The 14,071-nt window shown below is 40.5% G+C and overlaps 1 protein-coding gene across 2 annotated transcripts; it reads right to left on the bottom strand.

The window, feature by feature from the left end:
* Positions 1-1,706: 1,706 nt before the first annotated feature.
* Positions 1,707-11,941, bottom strand: kars1 (lysyl-tRNA synthetase 1). 2 transcript variants are annotated; one of them, XM_066713805.1, is made up of 15 exons: positions 11,835-11,921; positions 10,024-10,200; positions 9,486-9,630; positions 7,444-7,609; positions 6,587-6,680; positions 5,674-5,860; positions 5,289-5,414; positions 5,031-5,150; positions 4,595-4,757; positions 4,073-4,246; positions 3,681-3,766; positions 3,286-3,371; positions 2,912-3,038; positions 2,495-2,638; positions 1,707-2,256 (listed from the first exon to the last, which is right to left on the bottom strand). In XM_066713805.1, the coding sequence occupies exons 2-15, from the start codon at positions 10,161-10,163 to the stop codon at positions 2,182-2,184; spliced, it is 1,833 nt and encodes a 610-aa protein (XP_066569902.1). In that variant the 5' UTR covers positions 10,164-10,200; positions 11,835-11,921; the 3' UTR covers positions 1,707-2,181. The 2 variants fall into 2 exon arrangements, with proteins under 2 accessions (XP_066569902.1, XP_066569903.1); XM_066713806.1 differs by lacking the exon at positions 10,024-10,200 and having other exon boundaries at positions 11,835-11,941.
* Positions 11,942-14,071: the final 2,130 nt, after the last annotated feature.

Here is a 14,071-nt window from a genome sequence, read left to right on the forward strand (position 1 = left end):
CTACACAGTACTATACTGTACCATGCATGTACCGTCCATGTAATATAATATACCATTAATGTACTACATAGTACTGTACTGTATCATGCATGTACCATCAGAGTACTATACTGTACCATGCACTATCATTGTACAACCATGGTAATCCCATGGTACTTTTTTGTAAGGGTCAAAGTGTCAGAAACATATATTTATCATTTTGTCAGTATGGATATTCAGAAAAGCCCTATATATACAGTATATCATATATACATGTAATTTGTACACATTTCCATCTGAAAGTCACTCTACAGATGCTATATGTTGTAATCTCTGCTTCCAAGTCACGACCAAAGGGTAAATCAGAAGGCCTGAATTGTCTGGTTTCCATTTAGTGAGCAATAACTCAACAGCCCACTCTGCTGGCAGGCACTGGTCCACGAAGATGCAGGACTATGCATGCGAACATTAATTAATTAATTTAAACATTTATTGATCTATTATTTTCTCTGTGTATTTGAATTTTGGCATGGATAGTCCTGCATATCACAAAGTCAGAAGCTGTTGTGGAAACTGGCCTGTCGCTGACGTCACCGCACACAGACGCGCATGATGCGGCTCACGCCACTGCGGGCAGGACTTGTGCAATCGTCTGAAGACCTTGCATTTAGAAACAAAAAGACTTATTGTGGTCTGTGTAAGTTTTTTAAAAAGTAAACCGGTCCCATCACCATGCACTGCCAAACTTTCAACTTTCTAATTGAACCATTTAGATTCCTAAATTCCAGTGTTTTCCAAGTTACAAACACAAGACGTCACTGGAAAAAGCACTTAGCTACAGTCAACAACAGTATAACAAATAAAACCATTTAAAAAGTGATAATAATGAAGCACTTCAAAATACTTTCAAAGTGAATATACAAAGTACCATAAAAGGAACATACCCTGATGTGCAGGGTTTTTAATTATTATAGTATATCCAATAGGAATACATGGGCAGGGTTATGCATTTTCTCCCCAATTTATTTGTGTTGGGTCTAGTGTGCATTGACACTTTATCCTTTGCTTGCATCCTCTGTGGATGCACATTTACACATCTGTTCATATGTTAAGTAGGTATGAGCATTTTTACAATTACAAATCTACAGTTCCATTTCTAAAACCACACAAAGCACACTTTTCTTTCAAGTTGCAAAATCAGTTCCCCTGAAAATGATTCATGCATGTGACTGAGGTCCCAAAATGCTGAACTGAAACCTATTTTTCAAATTTCAGGCAATAATTAAAACTTCCTTCTATGTTTGGAGTAATTCACATTTTTTTATATTGTACAGAATCGTGTATGCCATTTTATAAGCGGTTTGCTTTATAAGTTGCTCTCACTGCTGGGAACTCAAAGCTGTTTGCTGACCTGGCCCTATATCTTAACATATCTTGCACAAATCAGCAATGTAATTAATTTGGGGGAAAAAAGGTAATTCTCAGTTTTAGAAGAGGCTTAGCTGGAGCTTGGCTTATCGAACAGTTAATAGTATCTTTTATTAGTATACCTCTGGCTCTGGAGCTGACCTAAAAGCTGTTGAAAAAAATCAGATCAGGTTAAAAAGATTAATCCTGAAAGAATATAGCAAACACAAACCAGAGTACAAATCAAGCCTGAAAACACAGATACTTTGGTTAGATCCTAGTTTTCAATTATTACATACAAACTAAGATGAAGTAAACTATGACCTTTCAATCAAGATTTTATTGCATCTCTTAAATCACTTTCATGTTTAATTCTGTACAAGCAAAACATGCCAAACTGAACACCCTGTTCAAAATGCTGTAAAAGTTAAAAAAAAAAAATCAGTCACAATGAGTGTAATCTTACTCAAATTATGTGTGGTTATTAATGGCCCCTTATGAATCATGTTAGACATGTCTGAGAAATTCAAGATACTACACATTAAACAAATCAGAAAACATGTTATTTTCGTGTCATTTATTCTGCCGATTTGAAAAACACAGTAAAAAGCACTCCTTCCATTAATATTGCAGTTTGTAATCTCCAGCAGAGATGTGCTAACACCAGACAGTAAGACAACTAATCTGGGTCCAGAACCACAATTAACATACACCAATCAAAGTCTTCGCTAGGCCCGACATCCAATCCCTTCAGTCAGTTCTCTGCAGATAAAGGTCACCAGAGGTCACACCCAGCTACACCGATGTGCCTTCAGTAGGGGGTGTGGGTTTGTTATCATCTGGCTTCATGGCAGGGAAGAGAAGCACTTCCTGTAAAACAGTAGCTTTGTCAGAGAGCCGGACACACTGAAGAAAATTACCTCAGCTCATCATTCCTGTAGGAATTCCCAAAGATGTATAAAGCAAACATTCGAAAAACATTTGGGTGGATGAAGGATGGAAATAAGGGCCTACAAGCTGTGAACATTAACCAAGTTGTGTTTTGGGAAGGCAGTGTGTGTGTTTGTGTGTGAACGAGGACATGCTTGTGTGAGTCAGTCCAGCCCACCTTGATGTTGTTGGAGTCTGTGAGGAACATGGTGAGGCGGTCAATGCCCATGCCCCAGCCAGCAGTGGGGGGCAGTCCGTACTCCAGGGCCGTACAGAACGTCTCGTCAATGAACATGGCCTCGTCATCACCCTCTGCCTTGGCCTGGGACACACAGACATTTACAGTCTCAATCATACATCACACAGACCTCCCAAGCTCATCAGAGAGCCAAGAGCAAAGCACCCACCCAGTGGGCGAATTCAAGCTCAGACATTTAAAGCGACTGCTTCGTACATGTATGTAGAACATGTATAAAAAGCCAGCAGAAAATGAATTAAAAACAATTAAATCTCATGTGGCCAGTTTTACAATTTGAATACAGGGTGCTATATGCACTGTATCTCCAGTCTGTCAGGAGGACGGCTGGTCCCTCACCAAGGCCTGCTGCTCAAACAGCTCCCTCTGTCTGATGGGGTCGTTCAGCTCAGTGTAGGCATTGCAGATCTCTTTCTTCATCACAAAAAGCTCAAATCGCTCGGTCAACCCCTTCTGGGATCTGTGCCTGGGGCAAAAGAAAGAAATGCACAGTCAGAGAGGCCTAACATTTGGCATGACTTATTTCGAACATTATAAGCCTGAGCACTGATGGTCCCACTATGATGCACCCTGGCAAAAAGCGGACAATGGCAATAAAACAAAAAATATAAAACTAACTAACTGCACACCTATAAATATAGCTTCAGTTTTGCTTAGAAGCATATTCAACACACTGGGTTCAGATTACAGTATTACCATTTAGCTCAGCTCACCATTTAGCCAGCGGGCTCATGATCTGAGGATGGTCACAGATGAAGGTGGGATTGATGCAGGTTACCTCCAGGAAGTCTCCGACCAGCTAAGAAACCACAAAAAACAGTGTCAATCACAGCTTTATAAAACTGCATTATCTGCTGAATGGTAAACTACCACCTGCAGAGTTCTTGGACCTCTCAAATATAGTATTAAGAAGAGGCGACTGTAAATACTCTATAACTATTTCGATTTTAAAACCATGCTTTTTTTATTCTAATACAGATAACTATCGTTAAATCTCATAAAAAACACGATCAAGAAATGCCTAATATTTCTGTATAGGAGTGGCAGTGGTGAAACAGGTGGTAAAAAGTCTTAAGCCTATGAAACATGGCAGATCCAGACAACTGACCTTGTCAAGGAGGCGGGCAGTCGTTCTGGGCGGTGGGCACTCCACTCCTTTCTGGGCACACAGCTCGTCAAAGAACTTGCGGGTCTCTGGAGAGGGAAGACAGATCGATTCGGCCACGGTCAGAAGCCTGGCACGGACTCGAGCACAGAGTTTGAGAACAGCTACGGGCAACGGGCTTCCATAAATTCCCTCATTCTATGTGATACTAGACGCCTTTGTGAAGAACCATTCAATATCATACAGAAAATCGACAGTAATGGAAGGCCAAGGCGATATTTAGCCGTTAAGATGTATAGATTTTTGTACAGGTTTTGCTTATGTAATGCAGGTCGTGTTGAATCCTCATGATACCATGCACAGTAGAAGTCAGCGTTTCCTACTGGTCTGCTCACCGTCACTGTCGTAGGTGTCAGGCGCAGGGAAGGTCACCCCCAGCTCCTTCTCTAGGTCGTGCACCATGCTGACCCTCCTGAAGGGGGGAGTGAAGTCAATCTCATAGGCCTGTCCTTCTGGGCCATCTGGGTGGTAGGTCACCTTATACCCTCCGGTGATGTGCTTCACCATTCCTACAGGAGAGAGGACCATCTTACTACAACAAGCTCAACATGACTGCGTGCCCTTGAGTCACGCAACACGGCTTTTCTGAGTTCAAATAAATATATATTGTACATCCTTACAGTTCCAAAACATTGCTGACTCAAAGTGACCACAAAAAACAAATTTATCTAGCTGAGGATTGATTTTAACCTAACTGTATAGCTAGGAGGACTTTATAGGATTACTGGTAACCTTTTTCTGAAAAACCACAGCCAGTATTAACAACAGATATACAAAATGAACCCTACTGAAAGATCTTCCATTCCAGTAAGTCACAATTCTGTAGGCACCTCCTGTACCCCAGGGGCCCCACTCACCTGAAAGTAGCTTCTCTGTGATCTCCATCAAGTCGTGGTAGTCTGCGTAGGCCATGTAGAACTCGCAGGTGGTGAACTCAGGATTGTGGGTCAGGTCAATGCCCTCATTCCTGAACTGCCTCCCGATTTCATACACCCGGTCGATGCCTCCCACCACCAGCATCTACAGACAGACAGTGGAAGGTGAGGACAGCAACAGCTAGAGAGACATCTGAGCCACTGTCACAGCAGAATGCACACTAACAGAATCACTAAATAACACTCATATTTTCTGAACTATTTATAGTTTTTTGTTTACATTGTGTAGTACTCCAAGGAAGAGTATTCCCAGCATGTTTTAAACCTTCTGCGTGTGCCACAGTGAGTGTGTAAGTGTGTGTGTGAGTGTAGTTGAATCAGTGGTGCCCAGGCTAAAGAAAGGGGCAGGAAGAGTTACCTTGTGATAGAGCTCAGGGGCGATCCTCATGTACAGATTCATGTCCAGCTCATTGTGGTAGGTGATGAAGGGCCGGGCCACAGCTCCGCCTGGGATCAGGTTCATCATTGGGGTCTCAATCTGTCAGAAACAAGCTTTTTAAATGTTTATTTGATTGGGGTTTTAATCACTAATAAAATCACAAGGGCTAGACAGACGTATGATGTCTATAGTGAATATATGGGCCCTCTGATTTCTCTGCAGACAGGACCTGCTTACCTCCAGGAAACCCAGCTGGTCCAGGAAGCTGCGAAGGTAGGTAATGATCTTGGAGCGTGTGATGAACTTCTGCCGCACAAAGTCATTGAGGATCAGGTCCAAGTAACGCTGACGGAATCGCGTTTCCTTTGAAGAGAGAAGGGGAGCAGAAGAGAGAGCTGTAATCACTGGTGGACTTGAAATAGCTTAAATTGTCTTTAATTTAATAATACGACCCAGTACTGGTTTATCAAATTAAATAAAACAAATCAACAGAAGCAGAAGTCTTTTCTGAATACGTGAAAGTAAAAGCGTATGTGAACAGATTGTGAATTGCATTTTACGGAGTCAAGCTTTCTCTAGAAGCAAACCCCTGATGGCAGTGTTGTCAATCTCTGCTTCTCACCTTGTCCTTGAGGCCAAAGTGTAGGTGTGGCAGCATGTGCAGACAGGGGGACAACAGGGTCATCTCTATGGGGATGATGCTCAACTCCCCCTTCTTAGTCTTCCCTGGGTTTCCGTGTACCCCGATGATATCACCGCGCCGCAGCTTGGAGTTGATGTGCACAAACTCCTCCTCGGACTTATAGTTCCTGCCAAAAGGGAGAATCAATCAGAAGGAATGCAGAGGACTATTGCAGTCCTGGAAAGAGTTAAAAGACAGATTAAAGTAGTTTAATCTTTTTAGTCTGGAACACAGAAGAGTGTGGGGGATTAGATTCAAGTATACAAAGTCTTCAAAGGGACAGACAGTCAGCTCAAATGACAAGTTCAAACCACATAAGGAAATAAGGTGCAAATTAAGAGTGTCCATTGAAAACTATATATATAAACTGATCTTTATAAACACAGTGGAACAACTGACAAACTGCCTAATCATGCAGTTGAAGCTAACAATCTCACATCCTTCAAGAACTGACTGGATGTTATTCTAGGATCAATTAGCTAACAAGTAAAATAGCCCCTCTCATTTTTCCAATATGTATTTGTCTGATGCCTTTCTTAAAGGAACTCCAAATCAACACATTATAACTACAGCATTATTAAATGACCATTACAAAGTGCAAAGCTGTTTTATGCTTAGGCCTAAACAAGAGAATAATGCTCTACATTACACAGTGAAGCCAAAATAAACAGTTACTAGAAATATTTATTTGCTTCTTAGTGCAAAATTAAGTAATTTTCCAGAGCCAAAAAAAAAAAAAAAAAAACAGTATGGCTGGTTTTCTGTGCACAATGGCCTTGTCGGTCTATTATGTGAGATACTGTTGTGTGTGGGTACTTTCTCAGCCGTGTGCTTTTTGACAGCAAACACACACCTGGAGTTTGCCATCACCTGCAGCTTCACTCCCTCCCCTCGCAGGTCGTAGAACAGCAGCTTGGCCCCTGAGGCTCGCTTGGCATGAACACGCCCTGCAAACACAGCATGCAACAATCCCTCAAAAAAAGGTCAATACAGATACAAAAGTCCTGGGTAGCAGTGTGGACCAGTGGTAAGGGCTCCCGACTTTCAAACCAGGGGGTTGTAAGTCCAAATAACAGCCAAGACACTGCTGTTTGTACACTTGAGCAAGATACTTTACCCAGAATGCTCCAGAAATACTCTGTAAGAATGACTAACCATGCAAGTCCCTTTGAATAAAAGCATCAGCAAATTAATAAATATAAATTAATGGGATTAATTAATGGGTATTAAGTATTTGAGCAGTTCTCAGTGAGAATCTTCAGAAAGCACAATGAGCTCCATTTAAATGACTTCACGATGTGCTATAGGAGAGCACCAAGTGAGTCTTAAAATAAGGACTAATCATTGTTTGTTTTTTGCTATTGTTGGTTCTGAAATTGGAAAACCATGAATGTTAACCATAGACATCAATCTTGACAATATTTTCCCAGCAGCCCTTACCAGGCATGCTCTACAAACAGAAAACAGGACTGCTGTGAAAAGAAGTGTCCATCGCTGTACGCTCACCCTGATCACCAAAGACGAATGCCCAGGAGCGCTGTCAAGGCCCCCCGAAATGAAACTACACAGGCCATTAACTTGATTCCGTGAGCCACTCAGTTAGTTTGCATACCCAGTACGTTTCCAAAACGGGTCCACATGAAAGCAATTAAAAATAAATCAAACCTGCGCTCATGGACCTACACTGGCTCAGCACAAACTCATTCTTACCGGCCACATTGAGAACGACACTGGTTAGCTGATCTCCAGGCTGAAGGTGGTTGTATTTCTCGATGAAATCTGTGAGCGATAGGTCCACATGGAATTTGTGAGGGTAGGGGTCTTCCGCAGTGCCTTTCAGTGTCTGGATGGCATGGGTGCGTATCTTATAGTATTGCTGTGTGTTAGAAAACAAAAAGATCATAATGTTAATCTACAACTGCACTCCAAGATGCATGCATACATACGCCAATATACATTATTTCATATGCTAATGATCTACGAATCCTATCTAAGAGGTTTAAGTATTATTAAAAAGGGGGAAACTATCTTCACCCTCCCCCCAACACCACCAAAATGATATAACCTAAGGGTTACAGTGAGGGAAAAAAGTATTTGATCCCCTGCTGATTTGATCCACTGACAAAGAAATGATCAGTCTATAATTTTAATGGTAGGTGTATTTTAACAGTGAGAGACAGAATAACAACAAAAAAATCCAGAAAAACGCATTTCAAAAAAGTTATGAATTGATTTGCATGTTAATGAGGGAAATAAGTATTTCGACTTAGTACTTGGTGGCAAAACCCTTGTTGGCAATCACAGAGGTCAGACATTTCTTGTAGTTGTCCACCAGGTTTGCACACATCTCAGGAGGGATTTTGTCCCACTCCTCTTTGCAGATCCTCTCCAAGTCATTAAGGTTTCGTGGCTGACGTTTGGCAACTCGAACCTTCAGCTCCCTCCACAGATTTTCTATGGGATTAAGGTCTGGAGACTGGCTAGGCCCCTCCAGGACCTTAATGTGCTTCTTCTTGAGCCACTCCTTTGTTGCCTTGGCTGTGTATTTTGGGTCATTGTCATGCTGGAATACCCATCCACGACCCATTTTCAATGCCCTGGCTGAGGGAAGGAGGTTCTCACCCAAGATTTGATGGTACATGGCCCCGTCCATCGTCCCTTTGATGCGGTGCAGTTGTCCTGTCCCCTTAGCAGAAAAACACCCCCAAAGCATAATGTTTCCACCTCCATGTTTGACGGTGGGGATGGTGTTCTTGGGGTCATTCCTCCTCCTCCAAACACGGCGAGTTGAGTTGATGCCAAAGAGCTCGATTTTGGTCTCATCTGCACACAACACTTTCACCCAGTTCTCCTCTGAATCATTCAGATGTTCATTGGCAAACTTCAGACGGGCCTGTACATGTGCTTTCTTGAGCAGGGGGATCTTGCGGGCGCTGCAGGATTTCAGTCCTTCACGGCGTAGTGTGTTACCAATTGTTTTCTTGGTGACTATGGTCCCAGCTGCCTTGAGATCATTAACAAGATCCTCCCGTGTAGTTCTGGGCTGATTCCTCACCGTTCTCATGATCATTGAAACTCCACGAGGTGAGATCTTGCATGGAGCCCCAGACCAAGGGAGACTGACAGTTATTTTGTGTTTCTTCCATTTGCGAATAATCGCACCAACTGTTGTCACCTTCTCACCAAGCTGTTTGGCGATGGTCTTGTAGCCCATTCCAGCCTTGTGTAGGTCTACAATCTTGTCCCTGACATCCTTGGACAGCTCTTTGGTCTTGGCCATGGTGGAGAATCTGATTGATTGATTGCTTCTGTGGACAGGTGTCTTTTATACAGGTAATGAGCTGAGATTAGGAGCACTCCCTTTAAGAGAGTGCTCCTAATCTCAGCTCGTTACCTGTATAAAAGACAAACGGGTGAGCCAGAAATCTTGCCGATTGATAGGGGATCAAATACTTATTTCCCTCATTAACATGCAAATCAATTCATAACTTTTTTGAAATGTGTTTTTCTGGATTTTTTTGTTGTTATTCTGTCTCTCACTGTTAAAATACACCTACCATTAAAATTATAGACTGATCATTTCTTTGTCAGTGGGCAAGCGTACAAAATCAGCAGGGGATCAAATACTTTTTTCCCTCACTGTATGTTGATTTTATATCTAGCCTTCTGTGGGGCAGTATGCGACAAGCAGAGAGTTTGTCAAAAAGGAAAAACTGTGTCAGCATGAACGGAAATGCTCTCTTCTGACTCACGTTGGGGTCGAGAGTCTCCTCCTCAGAGCCATACAGATTCTGTTCTCCCTTCTCACTGGTCTCCTTCTTCTGCTCCACCTGCTCTTTGGTCTTGGTCTCCTTCTCTGCTGCCTTCTTCTCTGCCTTCAATCTCCTCTTCAGCTCACTGTGGAAACCACAAGAACACACCAGGGCACATCGTAAATATTTCCCTAGAAGCTTGGTGACAAAGCAGCCACTGAAGTGAAACAAACATCCCAGTCTGCTTGAAAAAAGCCAAAGATATATTTATTGGGTTTGAACAGTAGAGTAGAGAAAGAGCTTTGCTGGAAAAACTTTCTACCCAAGTTTAACTGGCTGAAAAACTGTTTAAGGTAAACCATTGCCACACTGTAAATTTTCACATCACAATGGCAACAACATCAGTGTGTTATTGTGGATGAGACATGTTGTGAAATGGAAAAAACTTGGAGATTTGTCTCTGTTTCTTGCTAGACATGTCTCTCGAGGATGACAAAAGGTTGGTTGTTTTCTCAGAATATACGGAAATGTCACCAACCTTTTGTCACCTCGCCAACGATTCCCCTGGACGAGTGAAGGGAAGGCGGCCACACTGGGGAACGCAACCTTTGCCCTCTGACCCCTGAACCCAAAGACTTGGAACACCTGCTGCCTGGCAGCTCTAACCACAGTCAGCATGGTGAAAACAGAGTGCTACTCCAGTTACCGCATAAACCTGGAGAGACAGAAACATATTCACACACCACACAGCAGGAGTGTCTCTCAGGCACGAAGTCTGACACTATGAAGGCACTGGATGCCTAGTCAAACTAGTATGTTTTATTTTCGATCTCTGTTTTTCTTGTTACTTTGGCTCAGATTATGATTTCTCACTGTAACCGTGAAGAAAAAAAATATCACAAATTACATCTACTTGTATGTTTGGTTAATGCTGTTAATACAGCATGCAATTTTTCGGTCACAAATAAAGAGACTAGAATTAACCTGGGGGCTGGGAGGAGCAGTAGAACCAAAAATTGTGTTAAGAAACTATATTCATATTTAGTTGAATACTTAACTGAACTTTAACCTGTTGTGAATATTTTTATATTTGCATTATACTTATTATGACACACGTGAAATCACATTGTAGCATTTTATTTGTTTTATTCGTGCAAATCCGCAGAGTAGGTAGGTAAAGCAGGAAGATTGAGAATGATATTAATATTTGCAACCCATCTTGTCAAACATGCACTGCAGGCTTGCTCTAACCTAAAACATATCCATATAGTTAAGTTCCCATTACATTATTCGGATGTTAAATATGCAAGCTCTAACAACAGACTGTGAAAAGGGACAATGACATCAGAGCCATAAAAACATGTGTCCTTTGAAAACGCAGCACTTACAGTAAGTCATGTGCTCTATATGGACGATTTCCTAGGTTTGCATCAAGTAAGCGCAGGCAGCGTGAAGGCTTCTGGGATATGACGTCTTTTCGGCTACTAGACCTGCGATTTGATGACGCCTCATTCGCAATGTTCCCTGGGATACGTAGTTTTCTATTTAAACCACACGCTCCGCTAACTAGCATCTCTGCCTAACATTAATGAATGGAGATCAGTAGAAAACTACAAACCCCACAAGCAGGAAACAGCGTATTTCGTTGAGGCTATGGGAATTTACCAGCGTTGTTTTATTCACCATACCGTATTTCTCTATCAGACGGTAATGCATCCACCGGTGAGGGGATTAAAATCAGTTTATTAATATGGCGACAAGCTCGAAGAAATAACTATGTTGCGTTAGCAGCCAATCGGTTTTATAGGCGTATTAAGAGGGGGGAATTCTAAAACTGTTGCATAATAAACTTAAAAATACACTTGTACTTAGTATAATATAGTAACCTTTCCATGCTTTCAATGATAATTAAAAACTACGTCTCTTCTGCAGCTACCTTTATAGCATGTAATTCATGTTAACATCTGCTTTCTGCAGGTTTTAATACATACCGAGTACCTTTCATTGTAATGACTGTTTTAATAATTTTGCTTTAAATCATTGTGTTATTGTCGGTCTCTGGCTCGACTATAGATTAAGGCGATGGGCTCCGAGGGGCAGCCATGTTGTGGGCAGGTTGACGGCGCGGCTGCTGGCTCGCCGCTCGGACACGCTGTACTCTATATCCCGTCATGCTCCGCTCAGCCTGATGTAATATTCGCAAATGTGACCAAGAATAGACACATTGCCCGGGCTAGGCCAACAAAGTTACTGGGAATCTCAGAAGCTACCGTAATGTGTAACGAAGAACTACATTAAACAATGCTTAATGTAACGGAAACACAATGAGCAGAAGTATAATACGCTTACTTTTTGCTGATTTTATTATCTCCGTCCAGCACCGCCGCGTCCGCCATCTTCTTCGGGATGGAAAATGAAAGGGCCGGTTTCCGGACTTGTGCGTCCCTTGCGTGACGTAACTCCAGTGCGTCAAGGCGAGGAGCGTGTCTTTAGAAGAGGACACGCCCTGTATGGATAATATATTCTTTATGCATTCTTGCCATAACAAATAACAAAAAAGCTTACTAACGTTGTATGATTCATATATTTTAAAGGAAGGGCATGTTGTGCAAAATTAAACGCGATCATTTACTAATGCAAAGTAGAATATGATTATGGACGGAAACATTTGTTGTCAATAGCAAGAATACCCACCAGGTGGCGCAGACGATCACATATAATTACTAGTTTATATTTCCTTCTTATCGTCAGCTCTACGCAGATATTAATAATGGTAATATTTGACTAAATTAGTACTTAGTAAGCTACTCATTAATCTATTTTTAAACTTGGGAATCACATTATGTGAGTAGGATTTTTTAATATTCCAAAATAATAGATTTATCATAGTATAATACAAAAAGCAAATGGCGACAAGTTCGAATAAATAACTATAAATAAATAAATATAGTGTGATTAAACATATATATATACACATACATATACATATATATATACATATATATACATACATATATATATATATACATATATATATACATATACATATATATACATATATATATATACATACATATATACATATACATATATATACATATACATATACATATATATACATATATATACACACACACACATAAATACATACATCTTATGTGAATAAATTAGATACATTTTATTTATATAAAAAAGGCATATAAGGAATAAAAAAGATAAGGAATTAAGTTAATACATACATCCATATACATAAATTCGTGTCCTGTGACCTGATATTCTTACAATGTATTTCTAGTCATATTCGTAATTATTTAATTCTCTGAAAATTATGGCCAGAATGTCATCACTGCATCTAAACTAGCCATTGTCTCTTTCAGCACCAGGTTTGTTCCTTTACCTCAGTGCAGTTATAATCTGGGTTTAGGATAAAATAGATTAATTTTTAATCTGATAGAAACAAAGATTACCTTGTGCACCTAAGAGTATAATATGAGTGACTGAGAGTGAACCCAAAACTTGTTATATCAAGGGTATTAAGAAATACAAATGCTTTTAAGAGAGCAGGATTAGAGTAGGATTTAAGTCCAAGTTTTAAATCCGACAGACTTCTCACGCCTACATGGGAAATATTGTGTGTGTGTGGGGCTGGATAGTCAAAATCAAAATCAGCACTGTGCAGACCAATGAGCTATCAATTTGCAGAACAGTTTGTGCTGAAAGTATTCACACCCTCCTAAAGCAATGTTATTCACTCATTGAGTTATGCGGTCTTCTACAGATGTGCAGGGGAAATCTAATCACTCTACAGTAACTGGCTATGGGACTAAATTCCTTTTTATTTCTTTTGTATTTATTTTTGTATTAAGTTCTTGGCAGAGATCCCCTTTCAGGAATAAACTAAAGCAGAATTTAAACATACAAATCTGATCTCTCCATTCAGCCACAAGTAAACATACTTTGCTGAATTTTGTTTATTTCATTTTTTTTTTCAAAAATAAATAAATACAAAGTCTGAAACCGACTACCGTCTTAACAAGTAATTGTAATCAGAAAGTATTCAAATTAATAGAGAGGCAATGTACTTCCAAAGAGGTAGACTACATTTTAGCCCGAGCAAACATTAAGGTTGCTTCTGTAATTAGATGGTGGGCCCTGTACTTCAATCTGCAATGTGTATTTGTCATTATAATGTCACATTCATTTATTATAATTACATTTTCTTGTCCTAAATGGTTTTAACATTGTGATGAACTATGGGATTATACAGATTATAATTAAAGGAAATCAAATCAAACTCAAATTATTACATGTCCAGATCAACTGAAAAGGCTTAATTTATTTGGCTTCAATTAACTTGAGACACTTTGCTTGAACCAAGCGATGAACTACTTCTTGCATCATGCAAAGGAAGAGAAAACCATGGGTTGGCATTTATACTAGCCATGTGTGAGGCCAAATACATATTATTGGGCTTTTTTCACAGATAAATCCCAGCATTTCTGTGCATTACACATGACAATCATGCTAGGGTTTCTACAACAATCCACTAGGCCTAACTTGCATTGTTTAAAGAGTGTTAAGCGTAA

This window comes from Amia ocellicauda, chromosome 9, assembly GCF_036373705.1.
Source record: "Amia ocellicauda isolate fAmiCal2 chromosome 9, fAmiCal2.hap1, whole genome shotgun sequence".
NCBI lineage: Eukaryota > Metazoa > Chordata > Actinopteri > Amiiformes > Amiidae > Amia > Amia ocellicauda.

Bases quoted from the DNA above. Each gene is read 5' to 3' on its own strand.
- kars1 (XM_066713805.1), bottom strand. From the start codon at position 10,163: ATGCTGACTGTGGTTAGAGCTGCCAGGCAGCAGGTGTTCCAAGTCTTT. The intron at 3,372-3,680 runs GTCAGTTGTCTG...GTGGTTTCTTAG, and splicing joins CTGCCCGCCTCCTTGACAAG to CTGGTCGGAGACTTCCTGGA. The intron at 2,257-2,494 runs GTGGGCTGGACT...ACTGTTTTACAG, and splicing joins CAGACTCCAACAACATCAAG to GAAGTGCTTCTCTTCCCTGC.